General features: G+C 52.7%; 2 protein-coding genes across 2 annotated transcripts; one reads left to right on the top strand and one right to left on the bottom strand.

Annotated features, from left to right (window-relative positions):
* Window positions 81-14,789, top strand: ACOT8 (acyl-CoA thioesterase 8). Its single transcript, XM_001928889.4, has 6 exons — window positions 81-325; window positions 1,850-1,986; window positions 9,195-9,420; window positions 11,963-12,120; window positions 12,618-12,812; window positions 14,547-14,789. The coding sequence occupies exons 1-6, from the start codon at window positions 207-209 to the stop codon at window positions 14,663-14,665; spliced, it is 954 nt and encodes a 317-aa protein (XP_001928924.1). The 5' UTR covers window positions 81-206; the 3' UTR covers window positions 14,666-14,789.
* On the bottom strand, window positions 14,783-20,808 carry SNX21 (sorting nexin family member 21). Its single transcript, XM_013985408.2, has 3 exons — window positions 20,239-20,808; window positions 19,633-19,811; window positions 14,783-15,849 (listed from the first exon to the last, which is right to left on the bottom strand). Exons 1-3 carry the CDS (start codon window positions 20,498-20,500, stop codon window positions 15,175-15,177), a joined length of 1,116 nt encoding a protein of 371 aa, XP_013840862.1. The 5' UTR covers window positions 20,501-20,808; the 3' UTR covers window positions 14,783-15,174.

Raw genomic sequence — 21,203 nt, 5'->3', positions numbered from 1 at the left:
TCACTTTTTCCAATCGCTAGAGAGTAGATGGGCTGGCTCAACGGAAAACCGACAGGGGCATTGACCAATCATAACCTGCATCCCGCTTTCCCAGGGCCGGCCGGATACTTCCGGTTATTTAGCTTTTTGCCGGAGGCTGCGCATTTTACCTAATCTCCGTGTGAGCAGCTCGGGGCAGAGTCCTTGGCGAGCTGTAACTGAACTACATGTCGTCCACGGAGCCTCCCGAGGACAGACAGAGCGGCGACGATCCACCCGGGGACCTCCGCAGTGTCCTGGTCACCAGCGTGCTCAATCTCGAGCTCTTGGACCAGGACCTCTTCAGGTAGTTGGCCGCATCTGGTACCCCCCGCAACCCGCCCGAGACACAGTGGGACAGGGGCTCCTGATATTGACTGCTGCTACCCCGTCGCCCCTGTCCGTAGCCCCCGGGATGAGAATTGACTCTGCGTAGGATGCCTCTGCGCCGATTGGGAGGGAACTTGTGCCTGACAAAGCTGCCCAGGTTTCCTCCTCTGCACAAGGGGTCAGTGCAGCCTCACGGAGGTCCTCTCAATCTGAACAAAAACAGTGGTGACCCAAGATGTCCTTCTCAGCAGCCTCCCTTGAGGAGTCATATCCCAGGGGGAGCCAGCCCAGAAAGGACAGTGATTTGTCCAAGGACGCAAACTTATCTGCAGCTCCTACGGGGAAATTCACTTATTTGCTCTTCCCTACCCCATCCCCACCACCACTAGGTGGGGTCTAATAGCTATTCATTCTGAGGCCTGAGCCAGTTTCCTTCCTGATGCCACTTTAATTCTTGACTGTAGTGGAGGGTTTAACAGCTTAGGCTTCCAAGGCTCTTCTTGGCTGATTGGAAACTATTTTAGGCATTAACTTAATTTCCCCCATTTTAACAAATTACAAGTAACTCTGGAGAACTGTTTGCTATGCATTATGTGAACATCTTGAGCTGGGATGTGAGAAGTTGGAAACCTAAATTCTTTTTTTTTTTGGTCTTTTTAGGGCCGCACCCGTGGCATATGAAGGTTCCCAGGCTAGGGGTTGAATCGGAGCTGTAGTCACTTGCCTATGCCACAAGGCCAGATTCGAGCCATGTCTGTGATCTACACTACAGCTCATGGCGCCAGATCCTTAACCCGCTGAGTGAGGCCAGGGATCGAACCTGTGTCCTCATGGATGCTAGTCAGATTCCTTTCCGCTGAGCCATGACGGATGCTCCATGGAGACCTAAATTCTTGAGCTGCCACTGGGCACAGGCACAGGACAAGACTTGCCTCTAGGGCCTCAATTTCCACATCTGTACACTGAAGGGGTCAAATTTGAAGTCTGAGGGCCCTTCAATCTCTAAATCAAGTTCTTCGAAGAACTAGGCTATAAAGTTGAGGGGTGTGAGTGGCAGACCTTAATACAGTCCACTCCCAGCTTTGGGGGTTCGTCTTTGTTTACTTAAGGCCTTGAGAGGCTTACCCCTTACGCTGGTATGGGAAGAAGACATGGGGTCAAAAGACCCAGATACTTCTCAGGATGGAAGTGTTTGAGCTGTGTGACCTTGCTCGAGTCAGTTTCTCTCTTATGCTCCCTGTTCTTGTAGTGTAAAATATGGGAATTGCTTCATTAGCCTTAACTGAAGTCCATGGACGTTTTGGGCATCCTAAGGCCTTGAAGTTTTAGGTAGAGAGATGTCAGGATATTTGCCTGGGGAAAGGATCTATGGCTTTTAGCAGATGCTCAAAGGGTCCCAAACCCCAATCAGGTTAAGAGATCTTTCACTAGAGGCTCATCAAAGGTTTTTGGGATTTGGCCTAGCCCCCAAGTCTTTCCTGCTTTTCCCCTCTCCCCACAGAGGAAGGCATTACTGGGTACCCTCAACCCAGCGGCTGTTTGGGGGTCAGATTGTAGGCCAGGCCCTGGTGGCTGCAGCCAAGTCTGTGAGCGAAGATGTTCACGTGCACTCCCTGCACTGCTACTTTGTTCGGACAGGTAAACCACCCCCTCCCTACCCCACCCCAGCTCTGGTGGCCCAAGCAGCCACTTCCCCGCCTTGGGGAGGAAGAGGGAGAGAGGTGGAGGGTGGGGGGAAGGGAGTGGGATGCTCTAGGGAGCCTAGAGAGGAACAAGGCCTGAGGCCAGGAAGAGCCTTAGACCCCATACCTGCTGAGATGCTGTGTACTTGTTTTCTGGCCCATGGTGGCACAAGACTCGGCAGCTTCACTGTTGCCAGGGGGTTTTTTGTTCTTTATTCTTTACACACCTGGGGTCAGCCCTGTGCTGAATTCTTGGAGGATTCTGTAACCTCTGCTGGGCGTTTGGAGGCTGGCAGCTTAACTTGGAGAAGAGAGCACCAGCCTGGGAATCAAAGAGACTTTGGGTCTGGTTTGAGCTTTGCCAGGTGACCTTGAGTGAGATAACTACCTCCCCAATCCCTCCTTCATCCCACCTAAAAAATGGAGGAGGGGCAGACCAAGCAAGATCTCTATAGCTGCTTACTGCTCTCAGGTCAAAGGAGAGAGTAATCTTTTAAAACCCATGTGCGCTCTCTTTCTCTCTCTCTCTCTCTTTTTTTTTTTTTTTTTTCTTTTTAGGGCCGCACTCGCGACACATGGAGATTCACAGGCTAGGGGTTGAATCGGAGCTACAGCTGCCGGCCTACATTACAGCCATGGCAACACCGGATCCAAACTGCATCTGCGACCTACACTGCAGCTCATGGCAATGCCTGGATCCTTAACCCACTAAGCGAGGCCAGGGATTGAACCCGCAACCTCATGGTTCCTAGTTAGGTTCGTTTCCTCTGCACCACAGTGGGAACTCTGCCATGCTCTCTTTTGAGAAACAAAAATCTCACTCTTTTTCCCTCATTCCTAAGCAGATGCTCCCAATTTCAAGAGTCTCTGTCTTAATAGTCCCATCAGCTGAGGAGAATTGATGGAACTTTACAGTATGTGATCTGTATTAAAAAAACAATGGGGTCCCCCCTTCACCTTACAAACATAAAATAGTTAATAGTAAATACTATTCCTACTGCATTCCCTTGCCCCTCCGGCCCCATCCTTTTATTTCCTGTCCTTACATGACAATCACTGTTATAAAGTATTTGAATACTTACCTGGGGCTAGCCCCTCTCTTTATGCTAGTTTGGGGCACACTTGCCCTCGGTTTCCTCAGTTTGGCTGTAAACTTCAAAAGTGCCAACGTTTTGATACTGGAATCCTACTAACAGTGAGACATTTTTGTTTCGTTTTGTACAGGTGGAGGCATCACCTGATGCCGCTGAATTGAATCTTACTGGTATCCATGAGGATGCGGGTTTTGGCCTCTCTCAGTGGGTTGGGGAAACAGCATTGCCGTGAACTGTGGTATAGGTCACAGATGCAGCTCGGATCCCTTGCTGCTGGGCTGTGGTGTAAGCCAGCAGCTGTATCCCCGACTGGACCCCTGGGAACTTCCATATGCCTAGGGGTGGCCCTAAAAAAAAAAAAAAAAAAAGAATTCTGGAGTTCCCATCGTGGCTCAGTGTTTAACGAATCCGACTAGGAATCGAGTTCCTAGCTGCGGGTTCAATCCCTGGCTTCGCTCAGTGGGTTAAGGATCTGGTGTTGCCATGAGCTGTGGTGTAGGTCACAGGCTTGGCTTGGATCCCGTGTTGCTGTGGCTGTGGCGTAGGCCTGCGGCTACAGCTCTGATTCAACCCCTAGCCTGGGAACCTCCATATGCTGCGGGAGCAGCCCTAGAAAAGACAAAAAGACCAAAAAAAAAAAAAAGAATTTTGAGTCTTTGCAGATAAACTATATAGTGCAGGGCCCGGTATGTTGCAGGTTTGCCATAAATGGTAACTATCATTATTTTGATTTTCTTTTTTCTTTTATTATTTATTTATTTATTTGTCTTTTTGTCTTTTTGTTGTTGTTGTTATTGTTGCTATTTCTTGGGCCGCTCCCGCGGCATATGGAGGTTCCCAGGCTAGGGGTCCAATCGGAGCTGTAGCCACCAGCCTATGCCAGAGCCACAGCAACGCTGGATCCAAGCCACGTCTGCAACCTACACCACAGCTCACGGCAACGCCGGATCCTTAACCCACTGAGCAAGGGCAGGGACCGAACCCGCAACCTCATGGTTCCTAGTCGGATTCGTTAACCACTGCGCCATGACGGGAACTCCCACATTTATTTATTTATTTATTTATTGTCTTTTGTCCTTTTAGGGCCGCTCCCGAGGCATATGGAGGTTCCCAAACTAGGGGTCTAATCGGAGCTGTAGCCTCTGGCCTCCGTCACAGCCACAGCCACACCAGATCCGAGCCTCGTCTGTGACCCACACCACAGCCCACAGCAATGCCAGATCCTTGACCCACTGAGGGGGACCAAGGATCAAACCCACAACCTCATGGTTCCTGGTCGGCTTGGCTTCCGCTGTGCCATGACAGGAACTCTGATTTTTTTTCTTAAACTATCATTTTTTTTTTTTTTTTTTTGTCTTTTTGTCTTTTGTCTTTTGTTGTTGCTATTTCTTGGGCCGCTCCCGCGGCATATGGAGGTTCCCAGGCCAGGGGTTGAATCGGAGCTGTAGCCACCAGCCTACACCAGAGCCACAGCAACACGGGATCCAAGCTGCGTCTGCAACCTACACCACAGCTCACGGCAACGCCGGATCCTTAACCCACTGAGCAAGGGCAGGGACCGAACCCGCAACCTCATGGTTCCTAGTCGGATTCGTTAACCACTGCGCCACGACGGGAACTCCTAAACTATCATTTTTTGATGATGAACTTATGAGAATAATTAAACGGTGCATGCTACAGAGCACAACTATGTACATTACCTTGTTTAATCCTCTCAAGTAAAGACTGAGTGGGATGGGTGGGGTGTGTGAGCATTCCTGCCACTATTCTACCTATAAGGAACCTTGGACCAAGAGAAGTTAGGTAAGCAGCTCCCATACTGCTCAGGGAGCTGGGATTTGAGCCTGAGTTTGTGTGGCTCCAAACTCTACACTCTGCCCTCCTCCTGCGCTTTTCTTTTTCACTCTTGGGAGATAATTCCAAACATGAGAGGACCCATCTCAGGTCTGGAGGAAGGATCCACTTCCCTGGATCCACTCCATCCAGGGGCGGCGTGAAATGAGCTGTGCTCACACTGCTGTTTTGTAATTATCACCAATTGCAAAACAGCTTCTTTTTTTTTTTTTTTTCTCTTTTCTAGGGCTGCACCGGCAGCATATGGAGATTCCCAGGCTAGGGGTCTAATCAGGGCTGTAGCCTCTGGCCTACGCCACAACCACAGCAATGAGGGATTCGAGCTGCATCTGTGACCTACACCAGAGTTCACGCAACACCAGATCCTTAACCCACTGAGCAGGGTCAGGGATCAAACCTGCAACCTCATGGTTCCTAGGCAGATTTGTTAACCACTGAGCCACGATGGGAACTCTCCCAACGGCTTCTTGCATAAAATAATTGGCAGCTGTTATAGGACTATTAAAATAAAAGTCAAGGCAAAGTAGGAGTATGAGATTAACACACTACTCTACATAAAATAGATAAGCAACAAGAGTTTACTGTATAGTACAGAGAAGTATAGTCAATAATAACAAATAAAAGTCAAGGGCCAGGAGGCTGGTAATTACAGGGGATTTGTTTCCGCTTTGCCAGGATAGGAATACAATGGTTATGTCAAAAAACTAGGCTAAGGCATATTGTTGCAGTTTTATGCAAAAGTTAGTTCCAGATTTCCTGGCAGCAAGGCAAAAGAAAGGGTGGCAGGGGGAGCTCTCTTATTAGTTTGTGATATGACCCTCTACTAGGTACATCAAGATTTATAAACAGTGATGGTGCTCCAATGATATTTTTAGATTAAAGATACTGGGAGGTGGGGGTGTTGGGCCTTAGCCATTTATCATATCAGTTCTTTTCCTGAAAGGCTAGGATGGAATGTTAGTTCAGCTTTTTGTTTTTTGATTTTTTAAAAAGTATTTCAATAAATAGGCAGAAGAATGTAATACACGTGTCATCTGACTGGGTGTAGGTTTAGAACTTGGAGAATCTAGAGCAGGAGTCAAAAAACATTCTGTAAAGGGCCAGATAGTACATTTTTTAGATTTTGTGGGCAAAAGAGATAGTGGATACTTTAAACAAATGGGCTTGACTGTATTCCAAAAAATGTCATCTACGGCATCAGTTTCCTCATCCATACAAATGGGGATGACACACTTTGCATAGTTAATGTGAGACTGTAAAAAACTATGAAAAATTAATAAACAGAAACCTCAATTAAGTATAATTGAGCGACCAGAAGGGGGCACTCTCACACCCTGTTGACAATAGCAGAGCTAAGTAAGACTCCTCTTTCCTGACCTGGATTCAGCCAATGAACCCCCATGGGCTTTTTGTTTACTAGAGTTCTCCAGACTACTCTGTACTATAGCTCTTCCTGCCTCCCTCTATAAAAGCGTTCTCAGAGTTTCCTGTGGCTCAGCAGGTTAAGAATCTAGCTTTGTTTCTGCTGTGGCGAGGGTTCCATCCCTGGCCTGGGAACTTGCGCCTGCCGTGGGTACAGCCAAAGATAAAATAAAGGTGTTCTCCTTCCTGTGCCGTGCAGGGGACTTGCACTCGGCTTGTCATGGTTGCAGACCCCAAATTGCCATTCTCTGCTGATCCCCAAGAAACCCGTCTTTGCTGGAGAAGTATCTGGCAGTCTGATTTGTTTCTGGTCAACATAAATGAATGCCTTCACTCCACAACTGTTCGCTCCCTCCCTTCAATATACTGCAAAGCTCACCTGCTCTGTTCCGAGAAAAATTTTGAAGAACAGGTCTGGAACTCATCCACACTGAAAGGTGAATCACCAGTAACTGAAAGCACTGCATTTTTGCTGCAGCCCAAAGATTGGATGAAAGCTTTCTTTTTTTTTTTTTTTTTAAGTTCATTAGTAGCAAGGGAGGCCTCCTTCCTAGCCCCTGGAATCAGACCGCATCTGTAGCTACATCCAGTGTCTGGACTCTTGGAAAGCCCTCCTCAAAGGTCTTTGGCCTTGAGGAGCCCCCATTCCATTAAAAATGCCCCATTTGGCATTGCTGGCTGGGCTTAGGGCTTCACAGTGCTGTTGACTGCTGTTGAACGAGCCAGGCCTGGTGGGCTCCCCATTTAGATGGGATGGAGGACATTACACTTCTCTAGAACTGCTTCTTTCGTCTCCAAGTTGAAAATCACCCCCAAGACATCTCACCACCTAGATGTCAGGGTGCTCCAAGGTCAGTCTGACTTGCACGAAAGGACTGCAAGGACACTAGGCAGCCTCTCTCCCTCTAGAGCCCCTCCCAGACCTGTTGGTTGAGGGCTAACAGCCCTCACCCTGGGGCCAGTGGCTCCCATCCTGCACTGGGAGCGCAGGGACTGAAGGAGAAGGGCCAGGTGACTTCCATTCGCATTGCAGGCAAAGTGACTGACACAGGCTCTTCCTGAAAGACTATCAGACAAGGGCCAGACCACGTAAGGATAGAACTCTAAGCCATGACTGGCAGCAACTGGTACACAGATCACCATCTCTAGCAGCCAGGAAGCCGGACTTCCAGTTTAGGACCAACTGGGGAAAGCCAAACATGCAGCCCTAACCAATGACACAGGCTATCCCACTTCTAGGTAGCCTGCTCCAGCTTCCCGGTGCCGGCAGCTTCCAATGAGGGCATACCTGGAAGCACTTTTTTCAGTACAAAGCTTTCCTGCTCCTCTCTCTGCCTGTAAGTTTCTGCCAAAACTAAGTGATGGTGGCTGACTCCCTTGCTGTACTAAACTCTGAATAAATAGCCTTTGCTTGTTCTTTAAAAACAAGAGAAAGGAGATCCTGTTGTGGCTCAGCGGTAATGAACCCGACTAGTATCCATGAGGATGAGGGTTCGATCCCTGGCCTCACTCAGTGGGTTAAGGATCTGGCATTGCTGTGAGCTGTGGTGTAGGTCACAAACTTGGCCTGGACCTGGCCTTATTGTGGCTGTGGCGTAGGCCGGCACCTGTAGCTCTGATTCCACCCTATGGGAACTTCCATATGCTGCCAGTGTGGCCCTAAAAACAACAACAACAACAACAACAACAAAAAAAGGAGTTCCCATTGTGGCACAGTGGTTAAGGAATCCGACTAGGAACCGTGAGGTTGAGGGTTCAATCCCTGGCCTTGCTCAGTGGGTTAAGGATCCGGCATTGCCGTGAGCTGTGGTATAGGTCGCAGACGCGGCTCTGATCCCACATTGCTGTGGCTGTGGTGTAGGCCGGCCGCTACAGCTCCAATTGGACCCCTGGCTTGGGAACCTCCATATGCTGCGGGAGCGACCCAAGAAAAGGCAAAAAGACCGAAAAAAGAAAAAAAAAAAAGAGAGAAAAAGAAAAAACCAGGCAACAGGCCCAATTTGCTGACCCCTGATCAAGAAGAATGATACTGAGCTCATAACAAGATCCCAGTCACAGATGGAACAAGGCAAAAGCTGAGAGTATTTTGGGAGTTCCCTTCATGGCTCAGTGGAAACGAATCAGGATGCAGATTCGATGCCTTGCTCAGTGGGTTAAGGATCCAGCGTTGTTGTGAGCTGTGCTGTAGGTCGTAGATGCAGCTCAGATCTGGCGTGACTGTGGCATAGGCCAGTGGCTACAGCTTTAATTCAACCCCTAGCCTGGGAACCCCCATATGCTGAGGGTGCGGCCCTAAAAAGACCAAAAACAAAAACAAAAAACAAAAAACAAAACCAAAAAAAGCTGAGTATTTGAGTATTTTATCTAACAGAGCACTTACTATGTGCCAGCTGTTATTCTGAACCCTCTATACCCCTGAACTAAATCCGTCATCGTTAAGATGCTGAGAAGTGTGAACATTATGATGATCCCCGTTTCCCAGATGGGTTAACTCCTCAGGGAAGGTAAGCGACTCTCCCAAGGGCACACCGCTGGTGAGTGGCAGAGCTGGGCTCCGAATGCAGGGAATCCGGCAATGTCCCTTCTGTCCCACCTGCACCGGGAGCATCCTCAAGACTGAGTCTGATGTTCTTTCTGTACCCCCAGTACCTGGGCCTTAGCAGGCCTCCGTCAGGAGCTATGGAGCAGCAAGGGAATGGAGAATGAGCAGCAGAAGGGCCTGTGCAGCCATGCTGATGGCCAGCAGGCCTCTGCGGCTCACCCTGGCTCATCATGTCCCCTGTGTCCTCTGCAGGGGACCCGAAGGTGCCGGTGCTGTACCAGGTGGAGCGGACGCGGACAGGGGCGAGCTTCTCTGTGCGCTCCGTGAAGGCCGTGCAGCATGGCCTGCCCATCTTTATCTGCCAGGCCTCCTTCCAGCAGGCCCAGCCCAGCCCCCTTCAGCACCAGTTCTCCATGCCCACCGTGCCCCTGCCCGAGGAGCTGCTGAGCCACGAGGCCCTCATTGAACAGTATTTAAGGTAAGAGACCTGGAGGCCCCCCGGACAGGCTCAAACCACCGCTGCCACCTGTTAGCGTTTGTGAAACATTAGTTTCAGGTGTGTGAGAGCCCGTTCCTGAATCTCGACTAGCATTTTATTTTTTCTTTTTAGAGCCACACTCTCAGCATGTGGAGGTTCCCAGGCGAGGAGTCGAATCAGAGCTGCATCTGCTGGCCTACACCACAGCCACACCAGATCTGAGCTGCGTCTTCGACCTACACTGAAGCTTGTGGCAAAGCCAGATTGTTAACCCTCTGAGCAAAGCCAGGGACTGAACCCGCATCCTCATGGATACTACTTGGGTTCTTAACCTACTGAGCCACAGCAGGAAACCGACTAGAATTTTAAAAAATAGACTAGGGAGTTCCCACTGTGGCACAGTGGGTTGATGATCCGGCTTGTCTCTGTGGCAGTACTGGTTCGACCCCTGGCCTGTGCAGTGGGTTAAAGATTCAGTGTTACTGCAGCCGTGGTGTAGGTGGTAGCTGTGGCTCTGATTTGATCCCTGGCCCAAGAACTTCCATATGCTAAGGGTTAGGGCAAAGAAAGTTTTTTTAAAAGTAGACTAGAAAAGGAGGTACTGACGTGTTTTTTTTTTCTGTACTAAGGGTGGGAAGCGATTTGTGAAACATTCGTTTCAGTTGTGTGAGAGCAGGTGGGCCCGTGTGTGTGTTGGATCATGATGTGAAGTGCGGGGCTTATGATTCAGCCATTTCAGGTACTGTTACAGCCTTCTCGTTGGGTTGGGTTTTTTGTTGGGTTTTGTTTTTGGCCACAGCATGCAGCGGCTGGAGGCGGGGATCTCAGTTCCCAGACCCGGGCTGCGGCAGTGAAAAAGCCCTGAGTCCTAACCACTAGACCACCAAGGACCTCCCCGGTGTTGGTTTAAATATTGAAACACTTCTGTAACCACTTGGTAGATACCTTCCTGGTCTTTGAGTGGTCCCCCTTCTCCTTCAGGGTCACCTGTGACCCAGCAGCCTAAGAGTTAATACTTGGCAGGGGTGAGGGTCCCTGCTGCCTTTGCCTTCGTGTGTGCTGAATATTTTGAATATCACTGGGCCAAACAGATTTCTTACTTGGATCTCAGCGAATAAAGCTGGAAAAATGCTGGGGCAGCGGAAAGAACTCAGGGTCCTGACACAGGACAGTCACGTGGATTCAGGCCGGGGCTCTGCCTCTCTTAGTGCTCACCTGCTGTGTGACTCTGCCCAACTCTGCAGCCTCTCAGAGCCCTGCTTCTTGATCTAAAAAAATGGGAAAGGCTGTTTCTGCCCTGCCGAATTCACAGCTGTGTCACCACGAGAGCTTTGTGCTGCACACACGGGCGTCAGCCTGCCCGGTGCAGTCAGCCCGGTGTGATGGAAGGGTGTGCATCTGACCTGGGGAAAGGCCGGGCTCAGATCTGGACTCGCACTGCCAGCTGTGTGGGTTCGGCAAGTTGCTTTCCCGCTTGGCGCCTGTGCCTTCAGTTTGAACAGGGTGCCAGTCAGAGTTCCTACCTCATAAGGCTGCTGTGAGGGTTAAATGAGAGCAGGTGGTCAGTCAACTGGGGTTATACCACTCTTGACAGAGAGGAATAAGCTCGGAGCCTAGCATGTGGTCAGAGCTCCAGAATGTTTGAGAAGTGAAAGGAGGACATTGACGTTAAAGGTCCCTGAGTCGAGCGCTGTGCTGTCCCCTAAGGAAGCGGTGTTAGGTTCGTTAACATTAAGCAGAATTAACACACCGGCCACAATAGCCTTCAATAGCCACATGTGGCTACTGGCTACCACTGCAGGCAGTGCAGCTATAGAGCATTCCATCATCACCGGAGGTTCTGTCACACACTGCTCGGGGGGCTAGGGATGGAAATGGAAATCCGGGGGTCGAGCTCGAGGGGTGGTCGTTACTGTGGCGAAGGGGCTTCCCTGGAAACGGGCTCCTCCCCCTGCACACACATGGGGTCCTGGCGGCTCAGGGTTCGGCAACTCAGTCTAAGTAGGGCAGCCTGTCTCCTGAGGGTTTAGAATAGAGAAGTGGTCCAGAGTGTGAAGCATGGAGCTGGCCTGCCCCCTCGGCTTCCTGAGCAGGCTGCCTGCACTCTCCGTGCTGGCTTCGCTTAGCAGAGGCAGTGGTAGCAACACCCACCCATCTCACAGGGGTGCTGAAGGAGTGAGGTGACGTGTGTGAAGTGCCCGGCACGGGGCCTGTTAAAGGGTCCACCGTATGACTAGTGCGGTGTTGGCTTTGCACACGTTGTCTTGTCTCCGCAGGGTTTACTACGAGGTAGGTTCCTGTCATTATCCACATTTTGCAGATGGGAAAAAAGGCTGGTCGATTATTGACTTGCACAGGGCCTCGGGCTCAGAAGGGGCAAAGCGCTGCAAATGCTGTCCTCTCCTGCCTGCCGGAGGGGAGGGGAGCTTTGGGGATACATTGGGAGTCCCCGTGGAGAAATGAGGGGGGTCAGAAGGGACAGCTCAGAAGATGGGCTTCCCATCTCCCTGGGTCTCCCTGTCCCTCTCCCCTTTCCTTCCAGGGACCCTAACCTCCAAGAGAAGTACCGAGTGGGGCTGAACCGAATTGCTGCCCAGGAGGTGCCCATTGAGATCAAGGTGGTCAACCCACCCACCCTGAGCCAGCTGCGGAGCATGGAACCAAAACAGATGTTCTGGGTGCGAGCCCGGGGGTACATTGGTAAGAGGACCCTGTGGACGGGAAGGAATCCCTCCCAGGGGGTAGGCCGGCACCTCGCTTGCCCTGTGTGGCCTCGGCCTTGTTACTTCCCAGCTGGGCCTGCTTCCTCCTCCATATGACGGGGAAGCTGGCTCAGCCCTTTGCATGGGGAGGATGCAGAGGGGCCTCTAATCCTAGTGTCAGCCTTTCTGGGGGAGGCAAGGCACCTTTGCGGAGATTCTTCTTCAGGTCCACTGCTAAGCCTAAGGTGCCTTTGTGCAAAGTGGAAGTCCAGGGTGGGAGATGTGGGGAGTGAAGACTAGATGGCAGTCCTCACCCCCGCCCCCCCATCTCCCTTATCCCCCATCTCATACACACACACCGCTTAGGCCAGGTGCCCTCATGCAGTGAACAGTCTGCACACCTGTGCATGGCAGCCCCTTTCTCCCTACCTCCCTGCAGGTCCTGAGCTGTAAAGCCCAGGAGCCCAGGGCTGATGGGGCCGGAACCTGTTGCAGGGGAGGGCGACATGAAGATGCACTGCTGCGTGGCTGCCTATATCTCGGACTACGCCTTCCTGGGCACAGCGCTGCTGCCCCACCAGAGGCAGCACAAGGTGCACTTCATGGTCTCCTTGGACCACTCCATGTGGTTCCACGCCCCTTTCCGAGCGGACCACTGGATGCTCTATGAGTGTGAGAGCCCCTGGGCTGGTGAGTGTGGGGCCACGGGCTGGGGGTGGTGGGCTAGGACGCTGACTTTGGGGTGCCAGAGAGCTTGCTTTCTTGGGTGATGCTGCCCCCTGCCCACTCCCTGTGGAGCACTGCACAGATCACTTCCTCTCCTGCCCTCCCCCGGGCTGTGGCATCCTTGTCTTCAAAATGACAGGGTGAGGCCTGAGGATGGGACACCAGCTCAGCTCTTAATTTCTGTACCATGCTGGGAATATGATTCACTTTATCTCAGGGACTCTGTTCTAGTCCCAGAACCACTTTAGATTCTCTGCATGATCTTGGGCAAGTCCCTCCCTCTGAGCCTCAGTTTCCCCATCTAAGCCAAGAGGGTTGCATTAGAGCAGAGGTATCCAAAGCCGGTAGCCCATCAGACCACAACCACCTAGAAGAGCGTTTTCAAAACGATCTGATTCTGTCCCCAAGGTTCTGATTCTGCAGGTCTTGGACAAAGTCTGCATTTTTAAGAAGCTCCCTAAAGGATTCTGATAATTCACCTGGTTGGGGGTCAGGGCACTCAGCAGTCTCTGAGGGCCCCACTACTTGGATGCTCCTTATAGAGAAACCCAGACTCCTGGTTTCAGAGCCCCAGCTAACCTTGGGGATGTACATTTCAAATGAAGAAAAGCCTTGCTTTGTGAAACAGGGACAAAATTTAAGGGACTCTTTATACTCAGGGAAGGGGACTTTCTCAAGTGCCAGTAGCTTCACAACAGAGGAACAACCACCTTGAATTTAGGACTCTTGGGGTCTGGCCTGATCCTAAGGCCAAGTTCCTGAGGTCCTCTGGACTTGAGTGTCATCATCTGGAAAGTGGGACAAGGCCCACTTCATTTGGCGCATGTGAGAGCTACTGCTTCATGAGAACCCAGCAGGCCCCTTCATAAACATCAGACCCAGGCCTAAGGCTAGCAGGGGAGAGAGAGCCTCCAGGTGGAGATGGGTGGTGGCTAGGCCTCAAGGCCCCAGGGCCCACAGTTCCTCTCCTCTGAGCCACTTCGTCACTGGGTGGGTGGAGGTGTGGGGTTTTTGGTGGTTTTTTTTTTTTTTTTTTGGCTTTTGCCCTTTTAGGGCCACACCCACAGCACATGGAGGTTCCCAGGCTAGGAACCTAATCGGAGCTACAGCTGCCGGCCTACACCACAGCCACAGCAACTCCAGATCTGAGCTGCGTCTGCGGCCTACACCACAGTTCACGGCAATGCCGGATCCTTAACCCACTGACCAAGGCCAGGGATCAAACCTGCAACCTCATGGTTCGTAGTCAGATTCATTTCTGCTGCGCCATGATGGGAACTCCATGGTTTTTTTCTTGTTGTTTTGTTTTTTTAATGAATTACCAGCCTGGAGGGCCTGGTTTGACTTATTAGAAAGGGAACTGCTAGGTTTCCTAGCATAAGTGGCCAAAGGTGGGGCAGATCTGCTTAGCTGAGCTACTAAACCAGACTGTTCTCAGAACTTCTCCCCTTGGGATTTTTTTGAGGAAGCCATCAGATGTGTGAAAGTGCTTTCAGACCAGCAAGTGGGATTCCCGTGGGAGGAGCTACCCTGACGACCAGCCGTAACAGGCTCCTTAAGGGGAGCGGCGCTTGCAGAAGGGACCATAGCAGTCAGCCCTGGTGCAGGCCGCCCAGACCGAGATGCACCTTTTTCAAGGGGCGCTTGGCTGTGCTGAAGGAGATGGGTAGCTGTTCTCACCCTTCTCTTTGCCTGCAGGTGGTTCCCGGGCCCTGGTTCATGGGCGGCTGTGGCGTCAGGACGGGGTCCTGGCTGTGTCCTGTGCCCAGGAGGGCGTGATCCGAGTGAAGCCCAAGGTTTCAAAGAGCAAGCTATAGCCAGAGGTACCAGCTTGGCCTGGCACTTCAGGGACCTTCCTTCTCTCCCCACTCCTGAGGCAGGAGTTACTGTCCAGGGCCAGCCCTCTGTCCCTGACATCCAATAAAGACTCATACCACTGGAGCTGCCGTCTTTAATCCCCCTGGGGCCAGAACTGCAGCCCTCCCTCCAGCCATCGACTCCAGGACTCCTGGGGCAGAGTCCCTGGCCCTCTGGCCAGGCTGCCTATGGGTTTGGAGGCCCAAGGGAAAGGGAACGTTGACCCCAACCTGGGGCAGCGGCATCAGACTCTCTCCCTGCACCATCCCAGCCAAAGCTTGTCCTGAGCCCAGCTCTCAACAGAAGCAGCGCGTTTCCTCAGTCTGCTTCAAATTCTTTGCACAACTTCTGGGGGTTCCCAGCACCCCTGGTAGCCTCTCAACTACTGTCCATGTCCTCATCCACCCTCATCCCACCCCTCACCCTGGGGCAGTGCCTCTCCCTGCAGTGGCCTCAGGTCTGGGCCAGGCTAGTCCAGTACCTCCTTGATGAGTAATTCTTTGAGACTTGGGGGTGGCGTGGGGGTCAGGCCTGCCTCCTGCAGGGCCTGCAGCCGGGCCTCCGACTGGCGTTTGTCCAGGCCCAGGCGCCAGGAGAGCCGCACGTGGGCCTCCAGAAAGGGTGCCAGCAAGGGGTGAGGGTTCTTGTTCCCCAGCAGCTGTAGGGCCTTCTCACAGCATGCCCGGGCCTCCCCAGGGTCCTCTAGCTCCTGGTGGCACACGGCCAGCCCCGCCAGGGTCAGCAGAGGGCGGTCTGGGCCCGAGGGGATGCCCAGCTGGGCCTGCAGCTGCCAAGCGTTGGCCCAGAGTGCCAGAGCCTCTCGGTAGAGGCCAGTGCAGGTGAGGCTCTGCGCCCGCCGCAGCTCAGGCAGCACGAAGAAGTCCTGCAGGTCTGGGGCTTGGCGCAGCTCAGGCACTGCCTGGAGGTGGCCCAGAAACTGCTCGAAAGCCCGGCTGCGGCGGGCGATGGTCTCTGCAGTAAAATTCCGGCGCAGGCGCTTTCGGGGGAAGGAGATGGCAGCCATGGGGCCCCGGAACTGCCGCTGCAGGTTTCGGTGCAACCGCTCAAAGTCCGAGTAGCGGCGGGAGATCTGGGCTGGCTGGCGATCTGGCGGCCCTGGGCCCATCACGGCGAGGGTGTAGAGCTGCGGGGAGGGTGGGGGTCAGGGCGGGTGCAGGTTCTCCCTGGGTCCCTTGGCCTCCCCACCCCCACACTGCCAACTCTCTTCCCCCACCTCTTCCCTTCACTCCCGAGAGGGGGCGCCCAGGAGGGTGGGAGCTACAGGGGCTGCAGCTGGGAAGCCCAGCCCCGTCTTACCTGAGGCTCGTCTGAAATGACCCAGGCCCAAGGCAGCACAGGGAGAAAAAGACAGAGATGAGCTTCAGTGCCCAGACCAGCCGCCCCCTTTGCCCCTTCTAGGGAGAACTCCCTACCCGCAGGGCCATGAATGCTTCTGACAGTCCCCTGGAGAGCCAGCGGGGCGCTGAACCCAGGCTCATCTCGGGCCTCTAGAGCCAACCTTTAACTTGGAGCTCTACTCCACTCTGCACACATAACCCATATCCCTAGCCAGGTTATTCCAACCCACACCTGGGAGACAGGCCTTCAGACAGTGACCACTGTGGAAAATTCTAACCTCGGGTCAGCGTCCAGCTCTGGTAGATGGAGCGTTGGCCCGGGTCAGTGTTTATCAAGTGTGGGCCGTGCATGTACCTGAGATCTTAGGTGGTATGTACTGGAGCAAGTAATACTGAATCAGAGGGAGGAGGTGATGCCCCTTCTAATTCTCTGTGGGCCTGACTACGAATTGAGAAGCTCTCAGTTTGGTTTAAGAAAGCCATTCTCTGCAGTTCCCGTTGTGGCTCAGGGGGTTAAGAACCCAACTAATATCCATGAGGATGCGGGTTCGATCCCTGGCCTCACTCTGTGGGTTAAGGATTTGGCATTACTGTGGCTGTGGTGCAGGCCAGCAGCTGTAGCTCCAGTTCAACCCCTTGCCCAGTAACTTCCATATGCTGCAGGAGAGGCCATTAAAAAAAGCCTTTCTCCAACTCTTGTCTCCATTTTTAGAAAAGAGACAAAGTGAATTTCAGGTCAGGGCCTTCTTCAGGCACCAGCATCCAGGCAGAGTTTAGAGACACTTTTACTTTCACTGCTTTTATTCTTATAATTTTTTTTTTTTTTTTGGACTGTGCCCAGGCATACAGAAGTTCCTAGGCCAGGATCAAACTCACACCACAGCAGTGATGCTAGACCCTTAACCCACTGAGTCACCAGGGAATTCCTCACTGCTTTTATTTAATTTTGTTTGTTTGTTTTTTGGCTGCCTTATGGCATATGGAGTTCCTGGGCCAGGAATCAGATCCAAGCCATTGCAACCTATGCCACAGCTGTGGCAACGCTGCATCGTTAACCCACTGTGCTGGGGCAGGGGTTGAACCTATGTCCCAGTGCTGCAGAGACACCACCAATCCTGTTGTGCCGTGGCAGGGGTTCCCTCACTGCTTTTATTTTTACGTTATCTTCTCTTTATGGCAAGTGAGGCTTTCCACATACAGTTGTGCTATAAGTTGTCTTTTATACTTATTTATTTATATATATTTCTTGCTTTTTAGGGCAGCACCTGCAGCATATGGAAGTTCCTAGGCTAGGGGTCGAATCAGAGCTCCAGCTGCCTGCCTGCGCCACAGCCACAGCAACAGGGGATCCAAGCCGTGTTTGCAACCTACACCACCGCTCATGGAAACACCAGATCCTTAACCTACTGAGCAAGGCCAGGAACCGAACCCACATCCTCATGGATACTAGTCGCGTTTGTAACCTGCTGAGCCATGATGGGAACGTCCTAAACTTATTTTAAAAAATAGTCTTATTTGAAGAAAAATATTGAGCACAGAATGGTACAAATAGCAATTAGATAGGACAAGAATCGTGAAGGTGGTGCTGGAGGTTTGGGAAACACTGAACAAAATGACCTCTAAGCTTCCCCGGTCAGAAAAACCATGTATGTATTAATCTATAATAACGCTGACCGAATGAACAGGTGTGAAGGGGGATTAGCAAGCGCTGGATGTCAAAAGCCGACTAACACCAAACCCCGATTTTTCTCTGGAATTTGTTTTGTGAAACTGCCAATACCCTGGCCACTCCTCGTCCATTAGGTTTGCTTGCTCCATCCTTCTCTTGAAGATTCAGTGCACGTTAACATTTAGGATTAGAAAGTTTAATAATAAAGAAACTTATTGTACTCTCATTCAACTCTGCAGTCCCAAAGTACACTACATATTGACTGAAGAACTTTTAAGGAACAAAAAATAGTCTATTAAATGATATTAATATCTATTAATATGCCAGAACCGATTTTCTGTTGAACACACTGCAGGAAGCCCTGGTCTGTGAGTCCTTATGCTCATCTAGCTTTCATTTGTAATGTTTTGACAAAATCCCACTTTATATCCCTTATCTCTGATAAAGATCAGACCGTATCTGATCCTTATACTGTCCCACCGAGATAGGTAATAAAGCTAGTTGCTGAGCACCCTGTGCCATGTGCCGTGCTGAGCACTTGCCATGTACTATTTCATCTTCACATCGCAACGGTGGCCCTGCAAGGAAGGCGCCCTCCCCTCTGACGGCTGAGGAAGTGGGGGCTCCAAGGGTGGGTAAAGGGCTTGAAGACCGCCTCTAAAGCCACACAGCTGGGGGTGAATGGCCTAGCTGGGATTCAAACCCCGGCCGACCTAATTCCAAAGCCTGTGCTCTTAACCCCCAGGAGATGTTCAATCAGGATTTGGGGTCCCCACTGAACAAAGGAGATGATTTGTTTCCCCAGACGTGGGCGAGGCCATCCTTGGCTCTATCTTGTCATTCTCAGGGTTGTCCCCAGGCTTCCATGTCTCCCAGCTGCTCCTTGGCCCTCCTTTCCTGTGCATGACCCCTGGTCAGGACTCTGGCACTTAAGACTTGATCATCAGAGTCAATCCCTGCTCCAATTGGAGCATGGGCGTGGCCCTTTTTAACTAAGAGCCACAGAGATGGGTGGAGAAGCCCAGATGTGGGACAGGGCTCCAGGCCCCCTTCCTGCTGAGTCAGAAATGGAGGAGGGTTGTGAAAAGGAGGGAAGTGAGAGGCAGGGAGCTGCCACTGCCACGACCAGCCAGGTCAGGATGGGTTTCAGGACCAGGCTGGCCGCATTCTCCACGTCACTTTCTCCTTTCCATGGCCAGGAAACCAGGGCCTCCCTCAAATTGCTCTTCCCCCCAAGCCACCAGTCCCCTAAATCCAATCCTTAGCTTGTTCTGTACAGGTGTGGGTGCTGGAGAACTGACTCTCCTGGGTTGTAAGGAGGCCATGACAGGCCCTAGATACCAAGCATTTTCAACCCCAAGTAATAATAACAGAACTACCATTTTATCTGGTATTTCATGATGCCAGGTGCAATGCCAAGGGCTTTCTGTGCACTGTCTCTAATTCCTGCAACAATCCACATTTATCCCCATTGCTCGGATGAGCAAACGGGATCGTCAAGGTTTCACAACTCACCCAAAGTCCAACAACTGGTAATAACAGATCTGAATCAAGGTAGGATCCAAAATCCACTTTTCTAACCACTAAACAACGCAACTCGGGTTCTCAAGCCTAACTCAGGTAATATTCTTCCTTGTGTATGTTGCATCTTGCTACAATTTTCAAAACCCTGGGGGCAGGGACACACACACCAGGTCTTAGTCTCAAACCCCAGGATAGGATGGGTCCATAATCTCTTGCTCGGGTTTCATCCCCTTTCTGACCTCAGTTTCCCCATCTGTACAATGGAGCTGCCATTTATAACTTCGCAGCCCCCCAGGAAGCTGGAGCTTTCCCTACTTTCTCTTAGCCAGATTTCTAGACTCATACATAGCCCAGGAATTCCTGGGCCCTCACTCACCACGTACTTGGAGGGTGGGTCTTTGACCACGTTGGCGCTGGTCACCTCAAAGAGGAGCCGCTGGGGTACCAGGGTGTTCCGGGACTTCTTCCAAAAATCTTGCAACTGCCGTGTCAGGAGCTGACTGCCTCGCTGCCCATCAGGTGGGGGACTCCGGTCTGCATGAGAACAGGATGGGCCTGGGGGCAGGTTCGACAGAAGTTACTGTGTGGTGACCTCACTCATTCCCCCAACAAATGACAAAGGCTTTACCCCCATTTGACATACACAGAAATGGAGGGCCAGAGAGGGGCCCGGGGCCAAACACCTGCCCGACAGACAGCAGGCGTTAAATATCTCCACCCCCAAACATCGCTGGCACATTTGCATCCGAGACCCCGTACATTTCATTCCCTTAACAACCCTGAGATGGAAGTGACTTCTTCGATTTGACAAAAGGGAACTCTGCTCAGAGAGGTGGTGTGCCTCTCTGAAGGTCACACAGCCAAGAGGCGGCTGGGGCACTTAAACAACTGTCTGAGTTTCGGCTGGATCAACTCGGGAACGCGGCTGGGGTGGAGGCCTAATCGAGCCCCAGTGTCCCCGCCTCCATCCTCCCGCACTTGCCTGTGTCTTCTCCCGCCGCCCGGTCCCCGGAGGCCAGCGGGTCGGAGCCGGCCTCCTCGTCGTCCTCTTCGTCCTCGTCCTCGTCGTCCTCGGCGCTGGTGAAGCTCAGGGTGCCGCTGAGGCGGGACGACAGGCCCTCAGCGTCGTCGTCCTCCAGTTCCGAGCTCTCAGGGAACTGCTCGGCCTCGGGGCCGGCCGCCCCCTCCCCGGGGCCGTCGCCGGCCAGGGCGTGCCGCAGCCGGTGCAGGAGCCTCGAGGCCATGGCACCCCGGGGGGAGCGCGCGACTCTGGGTCCCGGGCCGGGAGGCTGACCCCGGCCCCGGCGCAGGGAGGAGGGGGGCGGGGCCCAGATCGGGGAGGGAGGGGCGCCGCGGAGGCCCCGCCCCTGCCCGTGGGGGTCTCGCGACTCACCCGGCGCCTGTTTCGCCCCCTTGCGAGTCTCTGCCTCCTGCGCCCCGCGGTGCACTGTGGGGTGTCCCGCTCCCCTGGGTCCCCCTGCAACCCCGGGTGGCTGCCCAAGGCCAACCGAGGCCAGCCCGGCTCCGCCGGGCTCGGGCCGCTCAGAGCGCCGCTCCGGCCCCTTCCTGCCGCCGCCCCGCCTCCGGCCCCGCCCGCCTTCCGAGCCGCCCGGGAATCCCGGGCCCTTCGCTGCAGGAGGGATTTGGGAATCCTGGGTAGGCCTGGGCGGGCCCAGGCCTCCAGGCGGAGCGTCCCCAGTCCGGAGGGACCCACACCCTCCTTGAATCCTTCCACCCCTCGGGGAGCCCCACGCTGGCCGCCTGCCTATCCTCCAATTTCCACTCAGCTAACTTTCCAAAGTCATTACACAGCAGTAGGAAGCCCATCTCTCCTGTGAGGAAACCGAGGCCTAGAGAAGCCACCCGATCTCCGAAGGAATCTGACCCCTGACCTCGCTGAGCCTAGGTTTTCTCATATGTAAAACACAAACAATCACTACCAGAATG

The sequence above is a fragment of the Sus scrofa genome, chromosome 17 (genome assembly GCF_000003025.6).
Source record: "Sus scrofa isolate TJ Tabasco breed Duroc chromosome 17, Sscrofa11.1, whole genome shotgun sequence".
NCBI classification, from domain to species: Eukaryota; Metazoa; Chordata; class Mammalia; order Artiodactyla; family Suidae; genus Sus; species Sus scrofa.
The sequence above is the reverse complement of the archived record's forward strand: the minus strand, read 5'-3'. Positions and strand labels throughout refer to the sequence as shown.